Here is a 22,513-nt window from a genome sequence, read left to right as displayed (position 1 = left end):
AATCTCCCACACCGCCATAAGCCAGAGCTGAGCAGTGCTCTGGTTAAAAAAAAAAAAAAAATTAAAATATTTAAATTGTCATGAATGTTTTATAACTTTATTGCAATTCTAGTGTCTAATGTTCATTGAATTGTTAGTATGAATATAATTTGTATAACTTCATGCATGCACCTAAACCTAGTATTTACAAATTTAAGAGTGTTATTATTAATATTGCAAAATGTTTCTCAGGCATCTGTGCCCCTTTGGACATTACTACAAATTGGAAAAGGAAATAAAAGCATTTGATATTGTCAGGAAATGATACATTGGTGTGCAAGTTTTGGAGTGGTACTCTGGCTTTCTCTCTCCTTCCATGTGAACCTTTTCCATCTATAAGAATCTTACAAAAAGGCTCCTTTCAAAAATATTTCTGGATGGTGGGTAGAGAGCATAATGGTTATGCAAAGAGTCTCTTATGCCTGAGGCTCCAAGTTCCCAGGTTCAGTCCCCCACACCACCATAAGCCAGAGCTGAGCAGCGCTCTGATTAAAAATAATAATTCTGAGCCAGATGGTGGCACAACCAACAAAGTGCACAGGTTGCAATGTGCAAAGACCCTGTGTCAAGCCTGTAGTTCTCTCCAGCAGGGAGGAAGCTTCATGAGCAGTGAAGCAGTGATGAAGCTATTTCTATTTCTCCTCCTCTCTCACACACTTTTTCTCCCTGTCTTCCCTAAAGAGAACTTTCTTTTCTTTTTTTCAATTGAGAGACATCATCAGAGACTTTCAGACAGAGAGGATGGAGAGACACTAATGCTTCACTTCACTATTTCTGGGAATTCCCTTTAGAATGTCATATATTATATCAGAGCACTGTTCAGCTCTGGCTTATGGTGGTACAGGAATTGAAACTGGGACTTGGGAGCCTCAGGCATGAGAGTCTCTTTGCATAACCATTACGCTGTCTATCCCCGCCCCCTTTAGTATTGTTTATGATGCTCCCATGTGGTGCTAGAGATCAAACTCAGGGCCTCACACATGAGCTCTATTTCCTGGTCTCTTGAGTAAGTTCCACATGAGGAGGAGAGGGAGAGCCAGAGTACCACTCGGGTACTTGTGGTGTAGAGATTAAACTGGGAACTTTAGGCATGAAAGTTTGATGCTCTGTCATTGAGCCATTGCCCAAACTATGTTTGAGTAATTCCTGTATGACTATATTGTTAGAATTATATTAATTATATTTTTCCACTGATGTTTATTTGCCAGAAATTGAGAGGGAGAGGGAGACAGAGAGACACCTGCAGCCCTGTTTCACCACTCGCAAAAATGCAAGTGGGGACTCGGGGCTTGAACCTGGGTCCTTGCACATAGTAACATGTGCGCTCAACCAGGTGCACCACCAACCGGGTACCCCTGTACGGCTATTTTTCCAGGAGTCTTTCTTACACATTTAGTGAGCATTTTTTGCCGCCTCCCCCCCCCCCCATATAGGATACTAGCTCTCTGGGGTCTTAGTATTTTACCTCAATGAACACTGAAATTTTTCTCAAGGTGTATTCTGGAAGGACTCGCACTTTTTCTTTTTTAAGTCATTTGAATTACAGAAAAATCTGTGTATTATGTATTAAATTATATGTGTATTAAATTTATGTGTATTAAAGTTTTAAAAAATATTTAACTACATCAGACACAGATACAATGGTTTAAATTTAGTTACCTCAAAAGCAATTATTACTCCTTGATCAAGATAACCTAGACATATTGCAATTGTTTTACTTCTAAATGTCCTTTTGAATTGCTTTGATAATTCCGTAGTCTGAGTATTTGTATCTACAAGTATATAGTGATACAATAAGGTGGTATGGGAGTGAGATTCACTCATAATTCTCACAAATACTTTGACAAGTTTTAAACAATACTGTTTCAGAGAAATGGAGCTTGCAAAACTACATCCTAGAGTAAGTACACGACAGAAACACAATTATTTTTCCTATCTCTTGAAATAAGTCAAATACAAATCTATTGTTTACCAAGTTATTAGAGAAATTTATGCTTAATTTCTTTACTATCAAGTAACCTAGATTAAGCAAACTTGCTAGATGTGTACTTTAAAATAATAATGCTAAGAACAGCCATGTGATTCTTTGTATCTTTTCAGATCCACTGGACAGGACTGAAATCTCTCCACCTGTTCTCTAGGGAAGCCGCCATTTCCTCACTTAGCACTTCCCATTCTTACTAATACACACTTTTTGTGAAAAGCGTAATCCCAAGCAACCCTTTCTATTCCTACTGTCTTTGGAATCTAAGTTCCATAACAGCAGTTTTCTATGTTTTGGTTACTGGTATGTTCCAAGTGCTTAGGATAATGAGAAGGATCACCACTCGCTCACTGGCTAAGACAATGCGGGTGAGGCCCGAGGCCTAACAGGACGGGGTGGGGAAGCAGGTCACTCAGTCTTGCAGCTCATAGTGTGATGACTAGTCATTCTAGGGTCTGGAGCGAAGGAAAGAGGAAACCACAGTTAGATTTTTTAATATATTTATCCCCCCCTTTTTTTTTTTTGCCCTTTTTATTGTTGTTGTACAGTTAAGATTTTTTTAAAAATTTTTATTTAAGAAAGGATTAATTAACAAAACCATAAGGTAGGAGGGGTACAACTCCACACAATTCCCACCACCCAGTCTCCATATCCCAGCCCCTCCCCCGATAGCTTTCCCACTCTCTATCCCTCTGGAAGCATGGACCCAGGGTCATTGTGGGTTGCAGAAGGTGGAAGGTCTGGCTTCTGTAATTGCTTCCCCGCTGAACATGGGCGTTGACTGGTCGGTCCATACTCCCAGTCTGCCTCTCTCTTTCCCTAGTAGGGTGGGTCTCTGGGGAAGCGGAGCTCCAGGACACATTGGTGGGGTCTTCAGTCCAGGGAAGCCTGGCCAGCATCCTAGTGGCATCTGGAACCGTTTCCAGAAGATGTGATCAGAGCTCAAGCCACTAGCAGCTTCTCAGTCCGCCATCTTCTGGCACCCTGACAGTTAAGATTTTTTTAAGGCATCACTCTAGCCACCATATGATGGATAAGTTAGAGTGGACAAGTGTGGCAGCAGGGAGTGTGAGGAGACAAACTGTCAACTGGATGAGACAAAATGAAGACACGGGTCGGAGAGATAGCAGCAAAACTCGCTAAAAAGAGGTCAAACTGAATTGTTTTGAAAGCCAAGCAAATGATGTTTCCTGATAGTTTGTATGTAGGCTTTGAAGAGTAAAGAGTGAGAAGGTTGGGGGTCGGGCGGTAGTGCAGCAGGTTAAGCACACGTGGTGAAAAGTGCAAGAACTGCTGTAAGGATCCCAGTTCCAGCCCCCGGCTCCCCACCTGCAGGGGAGTCGCTTCACAGGCGGTGAAGCAGGTCTGCAGGTGTCTATCCTTCTCTCTCCTCTGTCTTCCCCTCCTCTCTCCATTTCTCTTTGTCCTATCCAACAACGATAACATCAACAATAATAATAAACACAACAAGGCTACAACAAGGGCAACAAAAGGGAAGGAAAAAAAGCCTCCAGGAGTAGTGGATTCATGGTGCAGGAACCGAGCCCCAGCAATAACCCTGGCGGCAAAAAAAAAAAAAGTGACAGGGTTGTTTTGGCTTAAGCAACTTCAAGAACAGCATTCATCCATTCATCGGCGGGGCTGGGTGGTGGCACACCTGGTTGAGCACATGTGTTACAGGGCACAAGGACCCAGATTCAAGCCCCCCGGTCCCCACCTGCAGGGGGAAAGCTTTGCGAGTGGTGAAGCAGTGCTGCAGGTGTCTCTCTTTCCTTCTTCCTCTATATTCATCATTTTGATTTCTGGCTATCTCTATCCAATAAAGATGAAAAAAAAAAAGATCATAGTAAAAAAAAAAAACTAGCATTCCTCAACTGACTCAAAAGACTGGGAGTAGTAAATGCATTTGATGGTAAGGTAGAGGGGAGACAGAGCTCTGATGTTAAGATCTCTTTTTTTTTTATTTTATATTCATTTATTTATTTTCCCTTTTGTTGCCCTTGCTGATTTTATTGTTGTTGTAGTTATCGATGTCGTTCGTTGTTGGATAGGACAGAGAGAAATGGAGAGAGGAGGGGAAGACAGAGGGGGAGAGAAAGATAGACACCTGCAGACCTGCTTCACCGCCTGTGAAGCGACTCCCCTGCAGGTGGGGAGCCGGGGGCTCGAACCGGGATCCTTATGCCGGTCCTTGTGCTTTGCGCCACGTGCGCTTAACCCGCTGCGCTACCGCCTGACTCCCAAAAATATTTTTATTTATTATTCCTTTTTGTTGCCCTTGTTTTATTGTTGTAGTTATGATTGATGTCGTTGTTGTTGGATAGGACAGAGAGAAATTGAGAGAGGAGGGGAAGACAGAGAGGGGGAGAGAAAGACACCTGCAGACCTCCATCACCACTTGTGAAGCGACTCCCCTGCAGGTGGGGAGCCGGGGGCTCGAAGCGGGATCCTTATGCGGGTCCTTGCGCCTTGCGCCATGCCTGCGCTTAACCCGCTCTGCTACCGCGGACTCCCGCCGTTAAGCTCTCTTAAAGATGGTCATCAGAAGACAGGTGAATCTGAAGAGAAGGGGAACAAGGTATGAGTCCTCTGCAGTCAAATAATTTTTGAGAAAGAATATCTATCATAGAAATGTCAATGTGGGGAGTTGGGCGGTAGCAGAAAGCACAAGGACCGGCATAAGGATCCCGGTTCAAGCCCGTGGCTCCCCAACCTGCACAGGGAGTCGCTTCACAGGTGTGAAGGTCTGCAGGTGTCTATCTTTCTCTCCCCGTCTTCCCCTCCTCTCTCCATTTCTCTCTGTCCTATCCAACAACGACGATATTAATAGCAACAGCAATAATAACTACCACAACAATAAAAGAAAAAAAAAAAAGAAAGAAAAGTCAATGTGGCTTAGTGGAGGGGCAGGGCTCCCATGTGTGGGGTTCCAGGTTCAATTCTCAGCACCATATACACTTTAGTGAGATCTGGTTCTCTTCCCCACCCCCAACACATACGTACAACACATACATGGGTGTGGGGATCTTGTGTTCTTAGATCATTTACATCTTGAGGGAAACAAAACAAAATCAGGCGATGTTGCTTCTTGAATGACAGGTTAAGAACAAGCAAATTATGAACATAATTTAAAGATAAAATTTATTCTCTGATGGTTTACTCATGCAAACTGCACATAAAAGAAAATAGTACAGTTTGTGTAACATTGCAAATATAAGGACTCAAAATGCTAGGTACAGAAGTAGTGACATCCTGAAAGTCAAAATGGAATTTGTGTTTATACAACGAATAATGATTATTTTTATTTGCTGAGTACAGAATGATTCACAATGAGAATTCTGCTAACCTTTGTAAGCTCATTAACCGTTTACATGACTCCTTACGCTATGCAGTCTTATTTTTACAGTTGCAAGAATTCCTGTTACCAGAGAACTTTAACTTACAGAAGTAATATTATGGGGAAAATGCACTGGAGGATTTAGGACAGTAAAAAAAAAAAAAAAAAAAAAAAAAATTGAGGTTTTTCTTAACCCATATAAACTACAATAAAAAACAACCTTCCCATAGAGTTCTTATTTTGTGCCTTTGAGATCAACTCTTTAAGCAAAGTTATTGAAATATCATGATTAAAAACTGATTTAAAATTATGATATTAAGAAAATTAGTAGAACTTTCAACAAAGATGTTGTCATTTTAAATAAGCCAAACAATAAAAATTCCTGTTATCTTCATACTTTAAAGTCCTGAAATGTCATTTGTATAATTTGAATGTTTCCCAGTTTGGAACTTAGGCAGGTGGGATGTTTCCTTGAGTTAACAAGGATATTCCATATAGGTTTTCTAAATGTCAGTCTCATTAGCAGATGGCACTGAGACTTTAGCAAACAGTGTAGTATGGATATGGAACAAACCACACAACTTATTATAAATGCATTACAGATATTTACATAATGGAATCCTGCATGAATGCCAGAAGTTGCTACTGGGTAAGAGTCATAACTATTTTACAGTTTTCTTACACACATCTACTACTTTTAAAGTTTTATTTAACTTTTCAATCTATTTAAAATATTGTACTGTATTTTGAACATAACCGCAGAGTAAAAATAGATAATGGCACATTAGAAAACTCAGTATCCCACAGATGATTGGATAATGAGGAAAGTGTACCTACAATCATCTCATCAGAAACAAACTACATCATGGAATGTTAGTTATCCAAGCCTGCACAGTAATGATATTTTAAATTGCAATCATCTATTGGCCAGCATCACACACTGAAGGCATCGTTAAACATTCAAGCAGAAATTGCTGGCATAAACTATTGAAAAGACACACACACACACACACACACACACACACACACACCTCTCTCCCTCTTGTTTCTCACATTATAATTACATTGTTCTAAAGATAGATACTGATTTTTCCCCACGAGAAACATTATCAAAATTCGCTACTAAAAGATAACAGTGCTTTCACAAGAATAAGTACAAGTTAGCTTGCAAGTACAAGACAATGGGGCAAACAGTCTTACTTTTCCTAAGTGGTATTTTTTAGGCTTTTCTGGCAATCATACCATACTTGATTATGCATAAACTTCAGTTTGTAACCTAAAATCTGAAAAAAAAAAAAATTCAAAACACATTAGGTGTTTGGGTAACCCTGTATCGCACATTATATAATTTCATATTTTATTCACCTCAAAACATAGGGCTTAAAATACTGAATTTAAGATCAGTCACTTTTGAAATGATAGAGGACCCTAGAATTTATGTTACTGAAAATCTGAAAGAAAATGTACTGTTAGTGATTTTGATTTAGTACAAGAGTGTGCACAACAGCACTGCACGTCTTTTACCAAGGTTTTATTCACTTCCAAAGTGGTCTCTCTTGCATAATGTGCAAAATAAAAGGCAAAAGATTAAAAATCAAATTCCTACTTGTTAGTGCTTTATGACCTTGCTAGCATTACAAAGTCAGAAGAGACTATGCAGAACTTTGGTATAAATGATATAACAACACTACCATCACAGTTGAGGGTTAAGAGGTGTTCAGGAAAAAAAAAGGAAGTGAAAAGAGAGATTCAGTAACACTTCCATCTGTTAAAACATCACCAAATCAAAAAGTGAGATAAACCACAATGAATTATAATACAATTTACACATTTAGCAAAGAAAATTAATAAATCTAACAATATTTATATAAAAAAATCAATATCAGTCTTTTTCCAGAGACTAAAACCTGTTGTTCACCTGATCATCAACTGTTACACCACCAACTTTAGAGTCAAATTTAATTTCAAGTAAAAAAAAAAAATTTACAGCCACAGATTTCACATAGATGGAAACTGGTCTTTCCTTGATTTCCCTTTGAAGTCACTACTAAGTATCTAAGACGGTTGCACTGCAGGTTTCTGATCAACTTCCTGAGGGCTGCGACTGGGAGGAAGGAGCCATCACAATCTGGGAAAGCGCAGGCTCTGTACTCTGGTCCGCCATCTGGGTGAGGACTGAAGTGGCCACAGCTTCGGCCTTGGAAGTTGAACTGACTCCATTGGATGTACTGACGGAACTGTGCTGGATAGCTTCAGTATGTGGGCTGCTCGGAACAGACAGGTCTTCTGAACTGTCATCTTTATCAGCAGCTGAGGGTAAGAAAAGAAAAACTACTCAGTTTCTTAATTAAAACTTCTGCAGGAGTGTCTCCATATGTTAAAGGCGCAGCATTTTAAAGTTCAGTTATTTAGGTAACGTGGTATGACAAGAATTGAGTAACTGAGGTGGCTCTAGGCCAGGAGGGAGGCAATTTTACCTGCCAACAGTCAAATATGAAGGCACAACCACGCGCATGGGAAGATCTGAGTGTCCAGTGCGACTAAGAAGATAACTGAAGAAATATTTGCTAAGCAGTATTTAAAAAAATTTTTAAAAAATATTTATTTTCCCTTCTGTTGCCCTTGTTTTTTATCGTTGTTGTTACTGATGTCGTCATTGTTTGATAGGACAGAAAGAAATGGACAGAGGAAGGGAAGACAGAGAGGGGGAGAGAGAGATAAGACATCTGCAGACTTGCTTCACCGCCTGTGAAGCGACTCCCCTGCAGGTGGGAGTCGGGGGCTCCAACCCGGATCCTTACAGTGGTCCTTGCACTTTGCGCCATGTGCGCTTAACCCGCTGCGCTACCGCCCGGCTCCCGGTAGTATTTTTTTTTAAGAAAAAATAGAAACATTTGTTAAATAGTGTTAAAGAAAACAGGAATTTGGGAGATAGCCTCACAGATATAAGACACTTTTCAAGCAACAAATTGAACAAAATACAGCTTGACTGCTTACATGTTATTTTTTTAGGAGATAAAAAAAATGTATAACCACATGTATAAACAAAATGAATTCTTACATACAAATTATATCTTCAAATTATTCCCTCTGCATTCTCGAGAACTATATTTACTCTGGCTGACTTTTCATCAACTGCAGTAATGGATGATTAGAACACCTGATTCTAATGGTACATACACTGACAATAAGCCATATTTAGAATCCAAATGCCACCAGCTGGTATAGTTGCATGAATTAGCTGGGATTCAAATAAAAATCCAGATAAGGCTCTAGATATTGCAACTGAAAAGATATCCAGGAAAGGGCATTCTAAATACTTATTGAACAAATTGACTATTTTTTAGGTCTTAAGACAAATTTTCTTATTTTAACAGAATAGAATCCTAAATAAAAATTTTCATAAACACAACACACAAGACAGTAAATACAAATCACATGACATAATAACACAAACACTGAATTTTACAAAAAGAGAATGTCGCTGATATATAAATGCCTGCTGAATGCTAATCGTCATTCTGATCCCTCTTGATATATAAAGCAGAAAACAGAAGCCTAGCAAGCACAGCATTACTTCAAATTTATTTAAAAAATATTTTTTTTTGTTTTCTTAGAGGTTTGTTTGTTTTATTTGAGAAGACAGAGAGGAGCTGAGAGGTTGAGGAGAGACAGGGGTAGTGAGGAAAAGGGGCCACCTGCACCGCTGCTTCACCGCTTACGAAGCTGCCTTCTTGTAGGTGCAGGCTGGGTGCTTAAACCTAGGTCACTGTGCATGGGAATGTGTGCCCTCAACTGGGTGAGCAACTGCCTGGCCTGTTTCTGGCTGTTGTTGTTGTTTTAAAATGTATTTTCTTCCCTTTACTGGGAGAATAAGTTTACAGTCGACAGTAAATACAGCAGTTGGTACACGTGCAACATGTCTGTTTCCCACCTAACACTCTAACCACCCCCCGACTAGGCTACTAGGTCCCCCTCTGCCACCCTGCTCCAGGGCCTGAACCCTCCCCCACACCCGAGTCCTTTACTTTGTGCAACACACCAACTCCAGCCCAAGCTCTGCTTTGTGCTTCCCTTCTGTTCTGACTTTGTAACTTCTATGAGTGAGATCATCCCATATTCATCCTCTGGTCTCTGTTTTACTTTTCTTTTTTTAAAGATTTTATTTATTTATTAATGATAAAGATACGAATAGCGAGAGAGAAAGAACCAGATATCACTCTGGTACATGTGCTGCTGGGGCTTGAACTCAGGACCTCATGCTTGAGAGTCTAGTTCCTTAGCCACTGCGCTACCTCCCGGACCACCTGGTCTCTGTTTTCAATGAGAAGCATACAGTGTGATTACAGCACTGCTCAGTTCTGGTTTGTTGGTGGTACTGGGGATTGAATCTGGGGCCTCAGAACCTCCAGAATGAAAGTCCTTTGTTATAATTATTATGCTATCTCCCCAGCCCTCAGACGAAATGTCTAATTTTGAGGATTTTTTTTTTTTTGAAATATAGTATTTACCTAATTTTAACCAATTTACCTCAAATCCATGCATTTTGAGCAGAGTCTTAAATATATTAATGTAATAAAATTTCACCTTCCCTACCATGTGCTACAAATATAAAAACCACATCCCTAGATAAAAAAATTGACACGTGGTCAGGGAAGTGGTGAGGTGGATAAAGCGTCAGACTCTCAAGCATGAGGTCATGAGTTCGATCCCCGGCAGCACATGTACCAGAGTGATGTCTGGCTCTTTCTCTCTCCTCCTGTGTTTCTCATTAATAAATAAATAAAAGAGATTCGACTTCCGGAGGCGGAGCTACGAGCAGCAGATCGCTTTCTCTCCTCTCCTCCCCTCTCCCGGATCAACTAGGAATACCAAAGGAGACCACCCGGACCGAAACAAGACAGGACTAGAATGACCACAGAAACCCAGTAAATCACCCGTGAGTACAAACACGCGTGGCTGGTGACAGAGAGGAGAGAGGGGCCTAAGGAGAGATTAAGTGACTGCTAACAGTTCGACAGTTTGTCAGTGGAGACACCACCTCCAGTCTGCTCCACCAACAAGGGGACAGCTGAAGGGAGGAAAGGACTCCCCAGAGACTCACCAAGTACAACTCTGAGTCTCCATTGCTACTACCCTCAGAATCTGGAGCAGCAACAGGGAGGGACACCAGGGCACAGAGATCTAACCGGGTAACTCAGGAGAAGACCTATACCTCGGTGGCATAGCTGAAGGGCTGTGAAAGTCTCTTTGCATAACCACTGGATTATCTCTGCCACACCCTGCTTTATCTCTTGGTCAGGAGTCAGTGATTAAGCCAAGAAGCCTATTGATAGTTTAAAAGCCCTTAGGCTACCATAGCCTACAGGGGAAAAAAAAAAGGCTTTTACACCACTGAACTCCAACTCAGGGATTGAAAAACCTCTTAACTTATATAAAATGGTTAAAACAACAAGAAAAAATAATGGAGACTCGAACCAGGACAAGAGTCCAGCTAAAAGTCCTCCAGAGGGCGAAGCACAAAACAACGAGTTCAACATCCAAACATTAGCTAAGGAAATAATAACAGGAGTGAGTAAAGAATTTGAAAAAATTGTAATCAGAACTGCAGGAACAACAAATGAGAATATGGAAGAAAATTCTAATAATCTCATGGTTATTAGAGAGCTGAAAGCTGAAATTGCTGAGCTAAGAAGGCAACTAGCTGAACAAGCTAAAACAGTATCAGAGCAGGGCAACAAAATAGATGAACTCCAGAAAGCAGTAGAGGGCAGAGAGAATAGAATCAATGAGGCTGAAGACAGAATTAGCAAGATTGAAGATGAATTAGAGACAACTAAAGAAGAAGTAAGAGATCTCAAAAAGAGATTAAGAGATGCTGAAAACAACAACAGAGTCCTATGGGATGACTTCAAAAGAAACAATATACGCATTATTGGCTTACCAGAGGAAGAAAGAGAAGGGGAGGAAGAAAGCGTTCTCCAGGCCATAATAGCTGAAAATTTCTCTAGTCTAGACAACACCAAAGACATAAAGATTCAAGAAGCCCAGAGGGTCCCAAACAGAATTAACCCAGACCTAAAGACACCAAGACATGTCATACTTAGATTGGAAAGGAATAAGGATAAAGAAAGGATCCTCAAGGCTGCAAGAGAAAAACAAAGAGTCACCTACAAAGGAAAACCCATAAGATTAGCAGCAGACTTCTCCATACAAACACTACAGGCCAGAAGAGAATGGCAAGATATCTATCGAGTGCTCAATGAGAAAGGCTTTCAGCCAAGAATACTATATCCTGCTAGATTGTCATTCAGACTAGATGGAAGCATCAAAACCTTCTCAGACAAGCAACAGTTGAAGGAAGCAACCATCACCAAGCCTGCCTTGAAAGAAGTTCTGAAAGGTTTCCTATAAACAAACAGACCACCACAAATAGAACATATATCAAAACACTCTAAAACTCTACAAGAATGGCGTTAAAATATCTTCAATCTTTGATATCAATAAATGTGAATGGCCTGAATTCACCTATTAAAAGACACAGAGTAGGAAGATGGATCAGAAAACACAACCCAACAATATGTTGTCTACAGGAAACTTACCTAACGCAACAAGACAAACACAGACTTAAAGTGAAAGGATGGAAAACTATCATTCAAGCCAATGGCCCACAAAAAAGGGCAGGAACAGCTATTCTCATATCTGACATGATAGACTTTAAAATAGATAAGATTAAAAAAGATAGGAATGGACACTACTTAATGCTCAGAGGATCAGTCAATCAAGAGGACTTAACAATTATTAATATCTATGCACCCAATGAGAAGCCATCTAAATACATCAAACTTCTACTGAAAGAGCTACAGCAATATATTAACAGTAACACAATCATAGTAGGGGACTTCAACACCCCACTATCTCAACTTGACAGATCATCCAGGCAGAAAATCAATAAAGACATAAGGGAGCTAAATGAAGAGATAGATAAACTAGAACTATTGGACATTTTCAGAGTCATTCATCCCAAGAAACTGGAATACACATTTTACTCAAATCCACATGGATCATTCTCAAGGATAGACCATATGTTAGGCCACAAAGACAGCATCAGCCTATTCAAGAGCACTGAAATCATCCCAAGCATCTTCTCAGATCACAGTGGAATTAAACTAACACTTAACAATCAACAAAAGATTAGTAACAGTGCCAAAATGTGGAAGCTCAACAGTACACTTCTTAACAACTTCTGGGTCAAAGAGGAAATCAAGGAAGAAATCAAAATGTTTCGAGAGTTCAATGAAAATGAAGACACAAGCTATCAAAATATTTGGGACACAGCTAAAGCAGTCCTAAGAGGGAAGTTCATAGCTATACAAGCACACATTAGGAAACAAGAAAAGGCACAAATAAACAGCCTGATTGCACATCTTAAAGACCTAGAAGAAGAACAACAAAGGAACCCTAAAGCAACCAGAAGGACAGAAATGACTAAAGTTAGGGCAGAAATAAATAACATTGAGAATAGGAAAACCATACAAAAGATCAATGAAAGTAAATGTTGGTTCTTCGAAAGAGTACACAAAATCGACAAAACTTTAGCCAGACTCACAAAACAAAAAAGGGAGAAGACCCAAATAAATCAGATAGTAAATGAAAGAGGAGATATCACAACAGACATTGCAGAAATTCAACATATCATGCGAGGCTTCTATGAACAACTATATGCCACCAAGTTAGAGAACCTGGAAGAAATGAATGATTTCCTAGATGCCTACCAACTTCCAAAACTAAGTAAAGAGGAAGTGGATAACATGAACAGGCCCATCACAGCTAATGAAATTGAAACAGTTATCAAAAATCTTCCCAAAAATAAAAGTCCTGGACCAGATGGTTTTACAAATGAATTCTACAAAACTTTCAAAGAAGAACTAATACCTCTACTTTTAAAAGTCTTCCAGAAGATTGAAGACACTGGAATACTCCCTGCCAGCTTCTATGAAGCCAACATCACCCTGATACCAAAAGCAGACAGGGACACAACCAAAAAAGAAAACTACAGACCAATATCTCTGATGAACATAGATGCGAAAATATTGAACAAAATTCTAGCCAACCGAATACAGCAGTATATCAAAAAGATTGTTCATCATGACCAAGTGGGGTTTATCCCAGGCATGCAAGGTTGGTTTAATATACGTAAATCAATCAATGTGATCCACCACATCAACAAAAGCAAGACCAAAAACCACATGGTCATATCAATAGATGCAGAGAAAGCCTTTGACAAAATACAACATCCCTTTATGATCAAAACACTACAAAAAATAGGAATAGATGGAAAATTCCTGAAGATAGTGGAGTCTATATATAGCAAACCTACAGCCAACATCATACTCAATGGTGAAAAACTGGAAGCATTTCCCCTCAGATCAGGTACTAGACAGGGCTGCCCACTATCACCATTACTATTCAACATAGTGTTGGAAGTTCTTGCCATAGCAATCAGGCAGGAGCAAGGAATTAAAGGAATACAGATTGGAAGAGAAGAAGTCAAACTCTCCTTATTTGCAGATGACATGATAGTATACATGGAAAAACCTAAGGAATCTAGCAAGAAGCTTTTGGAAATCATCAGGCAATACAGTAATGTGTCAGGCTATAAAATTAACATTCAAAAGTCAGTGGCATTCCTCTATGCAAACACTAAGTTAGAAGAAATTGAAATCCAGAAATCAGTTCCTTTTTCTATAGCAACAAAAACAATAAAATATCTAGGAATAAACCTAACCAAAGAAGTGAAAGACTTGTATACTGAAAATTATGAGTCACTACTCAAAGAAATTGAAAAAGACACAAAGAAGTGGAAAGATATTCCATGCTCATGGGTTGGAAGAATTAACATCATCAAAATGAATATATTACCCAGAGCCATCTACAAATTTAATGCTATCCCCATCAAGATCCCAAGCACATTTTTTAGGAGAATAGAACAAATGCTACAAATGTTTATCTGGAACCAGAAAAGACCTAGAATTGCCAAAACAATCTTGAGAAAAAAGAACAGAACCGGAGGCATCACACTGCCAGATCTCAAACTATATTATAGGGCCATTGTCATCAAAACTGCTTGGTACTGGAACATGAACAGACACACTGACCAGTGGAATAGAATTGAGAGCCCAGAAATGAGGCCCCACACCTATGGACATCTAATCTTTGACAAAGGGGCCCAGACTATTACATGGGGAAAGCAGAGTCTCTTCAACAAATGGTGTTGGAAACAATGGGTTGAAACATGCAGAAAAATGAAGCTGAATCACTGTATTTCACCAAATACAAAAGTAAATTCCAAGTGGATCAAGGACTTGGATGTTAGACCAGAAACTATCAGATACTTAGAGGAAAATATTGGAAGAACTTTTTTCCGCATAAATTTTAAAGACATTTTCAATGAAACGAATCCAATTACAAGGAAGACTAAGGCAAGTATAAACCTATGGGACTACATCAAATTAAAAAGCTTCTTCACAGCAAAAGAAACCACTACCCAAATCAAGAGACCCCTCACAGAATGGGAGAAGATCTTTACATGCCATACATCAGATAAGAGTTTAATAACCAACATATATAAAGAGCTTACCAGACTCAACAACAAGACAACAAATAACCCCATCCAAAAATGGGGGGAGGAATTGGACAGAATATTTACCACAGAAGAGATCCAAAAGGCCGAGAAACACATGAAAAAATGCTCCAAGTCTCTGATTGTCAGAGAAATGCAAATCAAGACAACAATGAGATATCACTTCACTCCTGTGAGAATGTCACACATCAGAAAAGGTAACAGCAGCAAATGCTGGAGAGGATGTGGGGTCAAAGGAACCCTCCTGCACTGCTGGTGGAAATGTCAATTGGTCCAACCTCTGTGGAGAACAGTCTGGAGAACTCTCAGAAGGCTAGAAATGGACTTACCCTATGACCCTGCAATTCCCCTCCTGGGGATATATCCTAAGGAACCCAACACATCCATCCAAAAAGATCTGTGTACACATATGTTCTTGGCAGCACAATTTGTAATAGCCAAAACCTGGAAGCAACCCAGGTGTCCAACAACAGATGAGTGGCTGAGCAAGTTGTGGTATATATACACAATGGAATACTACTCAGCTGTAAAAAATGGTGACTTCACCGTTTTCAGCCGATCTTGGATGGACCTTGAAAAAATCATGTTGAGTGAAATAAGTCAGAAACAGAAGGATGAATATGGGATGATCTCACTCTCAGGCCGAAGTTGAAAAACAAGATTAGAAAAGAAAACACAAGTCGAACCTGAAATGGAATTGGAGTATTACACCAAAGTAAAAGACTCTGGGGTGGGTGGGTGGGTGGGGAGAATAAAAAAAAAAAAAAAAATAAATAAATAAATAAATAAAATATAAAAAAGAAAATTGATAGGAGCCGGTGGTGGCACACCTGGTTGAGTGCACATGTTGCAATGCACAAGAACCCAGGTTCAAGCTCCTGGTCCCCACCTGCAGGGGGAAAGCTTCACGAGTGGTGATCAAGGGCTGCTGGTGTCTCTCTGTCTCTCTCCCTCTCTATCACCCCTTTCACCCCTTCCCTCTCAATTTTTGGCTGTCTCTATCCAATAAATAAACACAATAAAAAAAATTAAACAAAAAAAATTTGACCTTAAAATTTAAAACAATGTTTTCATTATTTATTTATTTATTTAAAAAATTTTTTTTAACCAGAGCACTGTTCATCACTGGCTTATGGTGGTGTGGGGGATTGAACCTGGGACTTTGGAGCCTCAGGCATGAGAGTCTCTTTGCATAACCATTATGCTATTATCTCTCCACCGCCCGGTAATCATTTTAAAATGGCATAAAGCAAAAAATACTTTTCTGATCAGTAAATACTATAAAGTAAATAAAACATCAGTATAAATTACATGATCTACAAAAAAAAAAAAAAAAAAAAAAAAGCAAAGCACTGGCAATGGTAATTTAATTGGAAAAAAAAAATACTAAAAAGGGGCCAAGCAGTGGTGCATCTGGTTAAGAATTTACATTACGGGAGTTGGGCAGTAGCCAGCGGGTTAAGCTCACGTGGCACAAAGCACAAGGACCGGAGTAAGGATCCCGGTTCGAGCCCCTGGCTCCCTACCTGCAGGGGCAGTTGCTTCACAGGCGGTGAAGCAGGTCTGCAGGTGTCTAGCTTTCTCTCCCCCTCTGTCTTCCCCTCCTCTCTCCATTTCTCTGTCCTATCCAACAACGACATCAACAGCAATAACTACAGCAATAAAACAACAAGGGCAACAAAAGGGAAAACAAATAATAATAATAATAATAATAATAATAATAAAGAATTCACATTACTGGGCAGGGGTAGGTAGCATAATGGTTATGCAAAGAGACTCTCATGCTTGAGGCTCCAAAGTCCCAGGTTCAATCCCCAGTACTACCAGAAGCCAGAACTGAGCAGTATTCTGGTAAAAAAAAAAAAAAAAAAAAAAAAAAAAAGTTCACATTACAGTGTGCAAGGATCCAGCTTCAAGCTTCTGGTCCTCACCTGCTGGGGGAAAGCTTCACAAGTGGTGAAGCAGGGCTGCTGGTGACTCTCTGTCTCTTTTCCTCTCTACCTCATCCTCTCCTCTCAATTTCTCTGTCTCTATCCAGTAATAAATAAAAATATAATTAAAAATAATAAAAAAGGAATACTAAAAATCTTTGCTTCTTTTACCACGGTTTCCAACAGGACCATACACTGACCTTCTGCTCAATATTAATGCCTAAGATTATACCAGTTTCAAAAAGAAAGTAGTTCATCGATCATGAGTAATACTAGGATTATACACTATAATATAAAGGTGATGTCTCAAAATTAAACAGCCAATTTTGAAGGACAAGTACTTATCTCTAGACTTTTAGAATTATAAAATGCAAATCTTTAGGTTACAAGAAGAACCAGCTACCCATTTATAAGCTACATAATTATAAAGTTTATATGTAGAATACCTTTGTAATGGGATATATAGCTGCACCTATGTCCAGTTCTAGAGGGTGAGGGAAGAAAAGTTACTAGTAAAACTACAAGTATTGGAAAGAAGAGATCTTATAGCACTCAAAAAGACATTTTTTTTTCAGCTCTACTTAAGAAGAAATCAGGTACTGACATTTCATTTTCTCTTAAGTTCTCTTCCTATGTCCATAAATATTTTCCTTTCTTTAAAAAATATTTTCATCAATGAAACTATAAGTTCTCAACCACATTTAGGCTCAAGAATCTTTTATTTTCATGACGAGAGTAATTATAAAATGATTTTACTTATGCTCAGAAACCTAACAAATAGGAATTAATGACAGTAGAGTAAAAAAACAAACAAAAACCCCACTTTTGTGTTTTTTAATTCTTCATGGAACCCAAATACTAACAATGCCCATATATTCATTCACATTTTCTGCAATATATTATCTGACTAATAAAATCAACTCTGATGGTTTTTCTATGAGTAAAGGGTTTCCTAACATGTGGGACTTTCAGTGTTAAACTGAAACCATATGACTACCTGACTTTAAACTATCACTGTTCCCTGCTTTGCAGTTTTCCTTTATTTCAATTAAGACTTAGTTTTCTTTCACAGTTTTGAAAGTCTTAGCTATTACTATAGCTAGTCACTATTAGCAACTGTTACATGAAGAATAATGCTATTTATGGATTTCCCTACATTTTCTCTAAGATTTAAACATTCACCCAACCTCTGTATTTACTTAACTGTTAAATAGAAGTCAAAGTTTTTATCTAAATGTTTCAAACTTGGAAACAGAGAAATTACTTTCAAATTTATACAAATCCCAATTGTCTCCCAAGACTGAAAAAGACTGACTTTATATTATAATCATGACTGCCTTCAGACAATTTAATTATTTAGGTGACCAGGTAGGGAAACAATAGAAACACCTCCAAAAATAAAGCTGCCTTACTCATTCCTTGCATCCTCACAAATAGTTTAACAAGTCCACCCAAAATTCATTAGAGTTTCAGTTATTTAAGGATATAGCAGATAGACCTCTACAGCAATACTTTTTTTTTTTTTTTTTTTTTACCAGAGCACTATTCAGTTTTGGCTTATGTGCTGGTGGGGGACTGAACCTGGGACTTTGGAGTTTCAGGCATGAGAGTCTGTTTGCATAACCATTATGCTATCTATCTACCCTCCGCCTACACATTATTTACTTATTTATTTTCTTAGTATTTGTTTATTCCCTTTTGTTGCCCTGGTTGTTTTATTGTTGTAGTTATTAGTTGTTATTGATGTCATCGTTGTTGGATAGGACAGAGAGAAATGCAGAGAGAAGGGGAAGACAGAGGGGGAGAGAAAGATAGACACCTACAGACCTGCTTCACTGCCTGTGAAGCGACTCCCCTGTAGGTGGGGAGCCGGGGGCTCGAACCGGGATCCTTATGCTGGTCCTTGCACTTTGCACCACGTGCGCTTAACCTGCTGCGCTACTGCCTGACTCCCTACATTTATTTATTTTTCCCCACCAGGTTATTGCTGGGGCTCAGTGCTGCCACAAGGAATCCAACACTCCTTGTGGCCATTTTTTTCTTTTCTTTTGTTCCCCCCACCTCTATTTGGTGGGACACAGAGAAAGTGAGAGGGGAGGGTGAAAGGAGAGAAAGACACACTACAGATCTGCTTTAGTGCTCATGAAGCTGCACTCCGTAGGTGCGGAGTGGGGGCATGAACCCTGGTCCTTGTGCATAGTAACACGTGTACTTAAGCAGGTGCACCACTGCCCAATCCCCTTAACTTTTTAAAAAGCTGAACTTATTCATCGAAGAGGGAGGGAGAGACAGAAGAGAACTGGAACATCATCCTGGTTATGTGACGCTGCAAATCAAAGTCAGGAGCTCAGGCTTGACAATTAAATGCTTCATCTACTATGTATGCACCCCTGGGCTGCTATACGCTTTAAATATTTATTTAGTTAATTTATTTTTTAAAAAAATTTATTTATTCCCTTTTGTTGCCCGCTTTTTTATGGTTGTTGTTATTGATGTCATCGTTGTTGGATAGGACAGAGAGAAATGGAGAGAGGAGGAAAAGACAGAGAGGGGGAGAGAAAGATAAACACCTGCAGACCTGCTTCACCGCCCGTGAAGCGACTCCTCTGCAGGTGGGGAGCCGGGGGCTCGAACCGGGATCCTTATGCCGGTCCTTGCGCTTTGCACCATGTGTGTTTAACCTGCTGTACTACAGCTCGACCCCCCTTTATTTAGTTATTGTACATGACAGAAACTGTAAGGGAAGGGGAGAGGAGAGAGAGAGAAAGAGACACCTGCAGCACTGCTTCATTGCTAGGCAGGCTTCCCCCTACAGGTGGACAGAAACTGGAGGCTTGTACTTGGGTCCTTGAGAATTGGTAACAACTGCTCAGCCAAACGTGCCACCACACTCAGCCCCTACTTAAAGTCTTTTTTTTTTTTTTTAAACATTACTTATTTTATTAGCTAGAACAGAGATAAACTGTGAGGGGGAGATAGAGAGGGAAGAGACAGACAGATACCCGCAGCACTGCTTTACCACTCAAGAAGCTTTCCCCCTCCCTGCAGGTGGGGACTGGGGGCTTGAACCTGGGTCACTGTGCATGGTAATATGTGCACTAAAGCAGGTGTGCCACCACCCAGCCCCCTACAATCTTTATAAATTATTGCTTAAGATGAAAATTTGACTTTGTATTTGCTGAGATACAATACTGAAATAATGAAGCTAAAACTGTTAGGATTATTCAATAAATTACCTAAGATTAAAATTAGCAGATAATTTTGAGTTATACGCAACTTCAGAAAATTTTCTTCTCAATTTTTATACAGTGTTTTGTATATTTCCGTTTGAGCTATCAAAATTCTAGGGTCTTCCTTTTTAGGAACATCATGTATGCATAATGCTGAACTCAGTAGCGTCTGTGAGATTCTGTTAAGTCAGGTGGGACCATAATGGCTTCGTCCCTGCAGCAATCATTGTTAATACAAAGCCCAAACATATTTCTATATGCTTCCAATTTTCTCCTCAATGTGTTTTACCATCCCATCAAAATGACTAGGTATCAGAGGGCCGAGATTTATATGCTCAAGACTGACAAAAAAACAAAAACAATCTTCTAAATATATATGGCGACAGAGCTGCTAAATCTACTCAATCTTTTAAATGAAAAAATATTGCCCATTCTGATGAAACTGCTCACAATGACTACAAGTAAAGATGGTGGCCATTAAGTTTTATTGTGAGCACCTGAGGAAGTGTTTGCATCCAATACAAAATGTTTCCTTCTTTTGAATTACTGACACTGGCAAATTAAAATGAAGTGGATACATATGGTTGAAACAATCTTCACATTTACAGATATCCTAAAATATTACTAAATCATAAAAATGAAAGCTGTGGGTTATAGATTATGAATGTTGCCTAATGCATTCCCAGCTCTGTTATTTGTTACAAATATGTGTGCGATGGACAAAATTGGCCATTTATTCAAGAGTTAACAGCTGGTTCCAACATTTTGCATCTTATGGAAAAAAAAAAAAGGACCTTACCAGAAGAAGATTTTAAAAAAAGCACAATTAACCCCTAAAGTGCTGAAAATAGAAGAATTTCATTTTGGGGGAAAAATGAACATTTCAGAGGAAACTTGAAGAGAAAATTTAAGGATCTATTTTAACATGTTTATGACTGATTAGAGGCCTCCACACAAAGGTCCAAGATATGCAACATTATTTTCAAAACACTGCACTACTGCAATAAAACACTAGACTAGTCTACTAAGAAAGAACTCTATTATCACTAAGTAAAAGCAGTTGCTTGATTGATTTATTTATTTTTGTAAATTCAGTATTGGCGACTAGAAAGTAGTGTCTGGTCCTGTCAGTATAAGATAGTATGTAATTCTACATATCATCGGTCCTTCAGTATATTTTTTTCCTTAAACCTTACAGGGGAAAACACCTCTAGGTCCCAGGAAGTTTACTCTCCATAACAGCCTTGCATAGCATTTAATATTAAACACTAGAAATGCCGTTTGTTTTTTAATTGTAGCTTGGTTCACTCTAGCAGTAGTTCACTGACATAGCTCAAGGCTACAGGCAATGGAACATTACTCACTGTGATAGCCGGATTTCTTCTGCATGGCGGTTACAGGGCAATCTTTATGAGCCAGAAGAAGCTGTTTCAGCTGTGCCACTTCATTTCTCAGCAGGGTGACTTCACTCTGGAGGAGAAACAACTCATGTACCTTACCTAACATCAGATTAAGCATTTCCTTACGGTTTAAAACAAGCAAAGATATAAAAACAGGACATCTTTAATTATCAAGGAATAAACAAAATAAGCTGCTTAAATATGTTTAAACAATACATATTAGTTCTAGTTGACAGCATTTGTATCAACTGCAACTTTTATAAAAATTTAAGTAAGGTAATAACAAAACTGAAACCAATTTTCATAGTTTTATGTTTTCGCTTGCCTGGCTAATGCTTATATCCTGGAGGTTACTATCTCTCAGAGATATTTTATTTTACACTTTACCTACTCTTGAAAAATTAAAACTGTACAAGTTACTAGTGTAACAGCAGATATAAGATACCACAGAGGGAACTCTAATAGCCAAAGAAGCAAGGAGATCTAAAATGCATTGTTGGACACTGGAACCAGAGATTAGAGTGATATCTAACAATGGCTTGCACTGCCTTTGACTAGGAAAACTGTGAAGAAATGAATTTAAATCTGCTAGATCAGTGGTGACTGCCCTACCCCTTAACACTGGATGAACACTCCATCCTTTTTTTTGAAAGAATTGGTAAAGTCTAAGTAAAAACTCTAAGGTAAGTTTGGTTAATTTGTGTTACCTCCACACATTTTTTCCCTGTCATCACTGGGGCTTCATCACTCTGTGTTAACGTTTTCAGATAGAAACCTCACATTTCTATTTTTTTTTTGTATTTATTTTCCCTTTTGTTGCCCTGGTTTTTTATTGTTATTGCAGTTGTTGTTAGATAGGACAGAGAGAAATGGAGAGAGGAGGGGAAGACAGACACCTGCAGACCTGCTTCACTACCTGTGAAGCGACTTCCCTGCAGGTCGGGAGCTG

The 22,513-nt window shown here is 39.1% G+C and overlaps 1 protein-coding gene across 1 annotated transcript in view; it reads right to left on the bottom strand.

Moving 5' to 3' along the window:
• Window positions 1-5,147: 5,147 nt before the first annotated feature.
• Window positions 5,148-22,513, bottom strand: part of ATF2 (activating transcription factor 2) — a 75,750-nt gene continuing 58,384 nt past the window's right edge. The window contains exons 12-13 of the mRNA XM_060183937.1: window positions 21,529-21,634; window positions 5,148-7,670 (exon numbers count right to left, since the gene is read on the bottom strand). Of these exons, the coding sequence (XP_060039920.1) occupies window positions 7,444-7,670; window positions 21,529-21,634 (333 nt within the window). The 3' untranslated portion in view covers window positions 5,148-7,443. The remainder of the gene's footprint in view (window positions 7,671-21,528; window positions 21,635-22,513) is intronic.

Source organism: Erinaceus europaeus, unplaced genomic scaffold, assembly GCF_950295315.1.
Source record: "Erinaceus europaeus unplaced genomic scaffold, mEriEur2.1 scaffold_455, whole genome shotgun sequence".
NCBI classification, from domain to species: Eukaryota; Metazoa; Chordata; class Mammalia; order Eulipotyphla; family Erinaceidae; genus Erinaceus; species Erinaceus europaeus.
The sequence above is the reverse complement of the archived record's forward strand: the minus strand, read 5'-3'. Positions and strand labels throughout refer to the sequence as shown.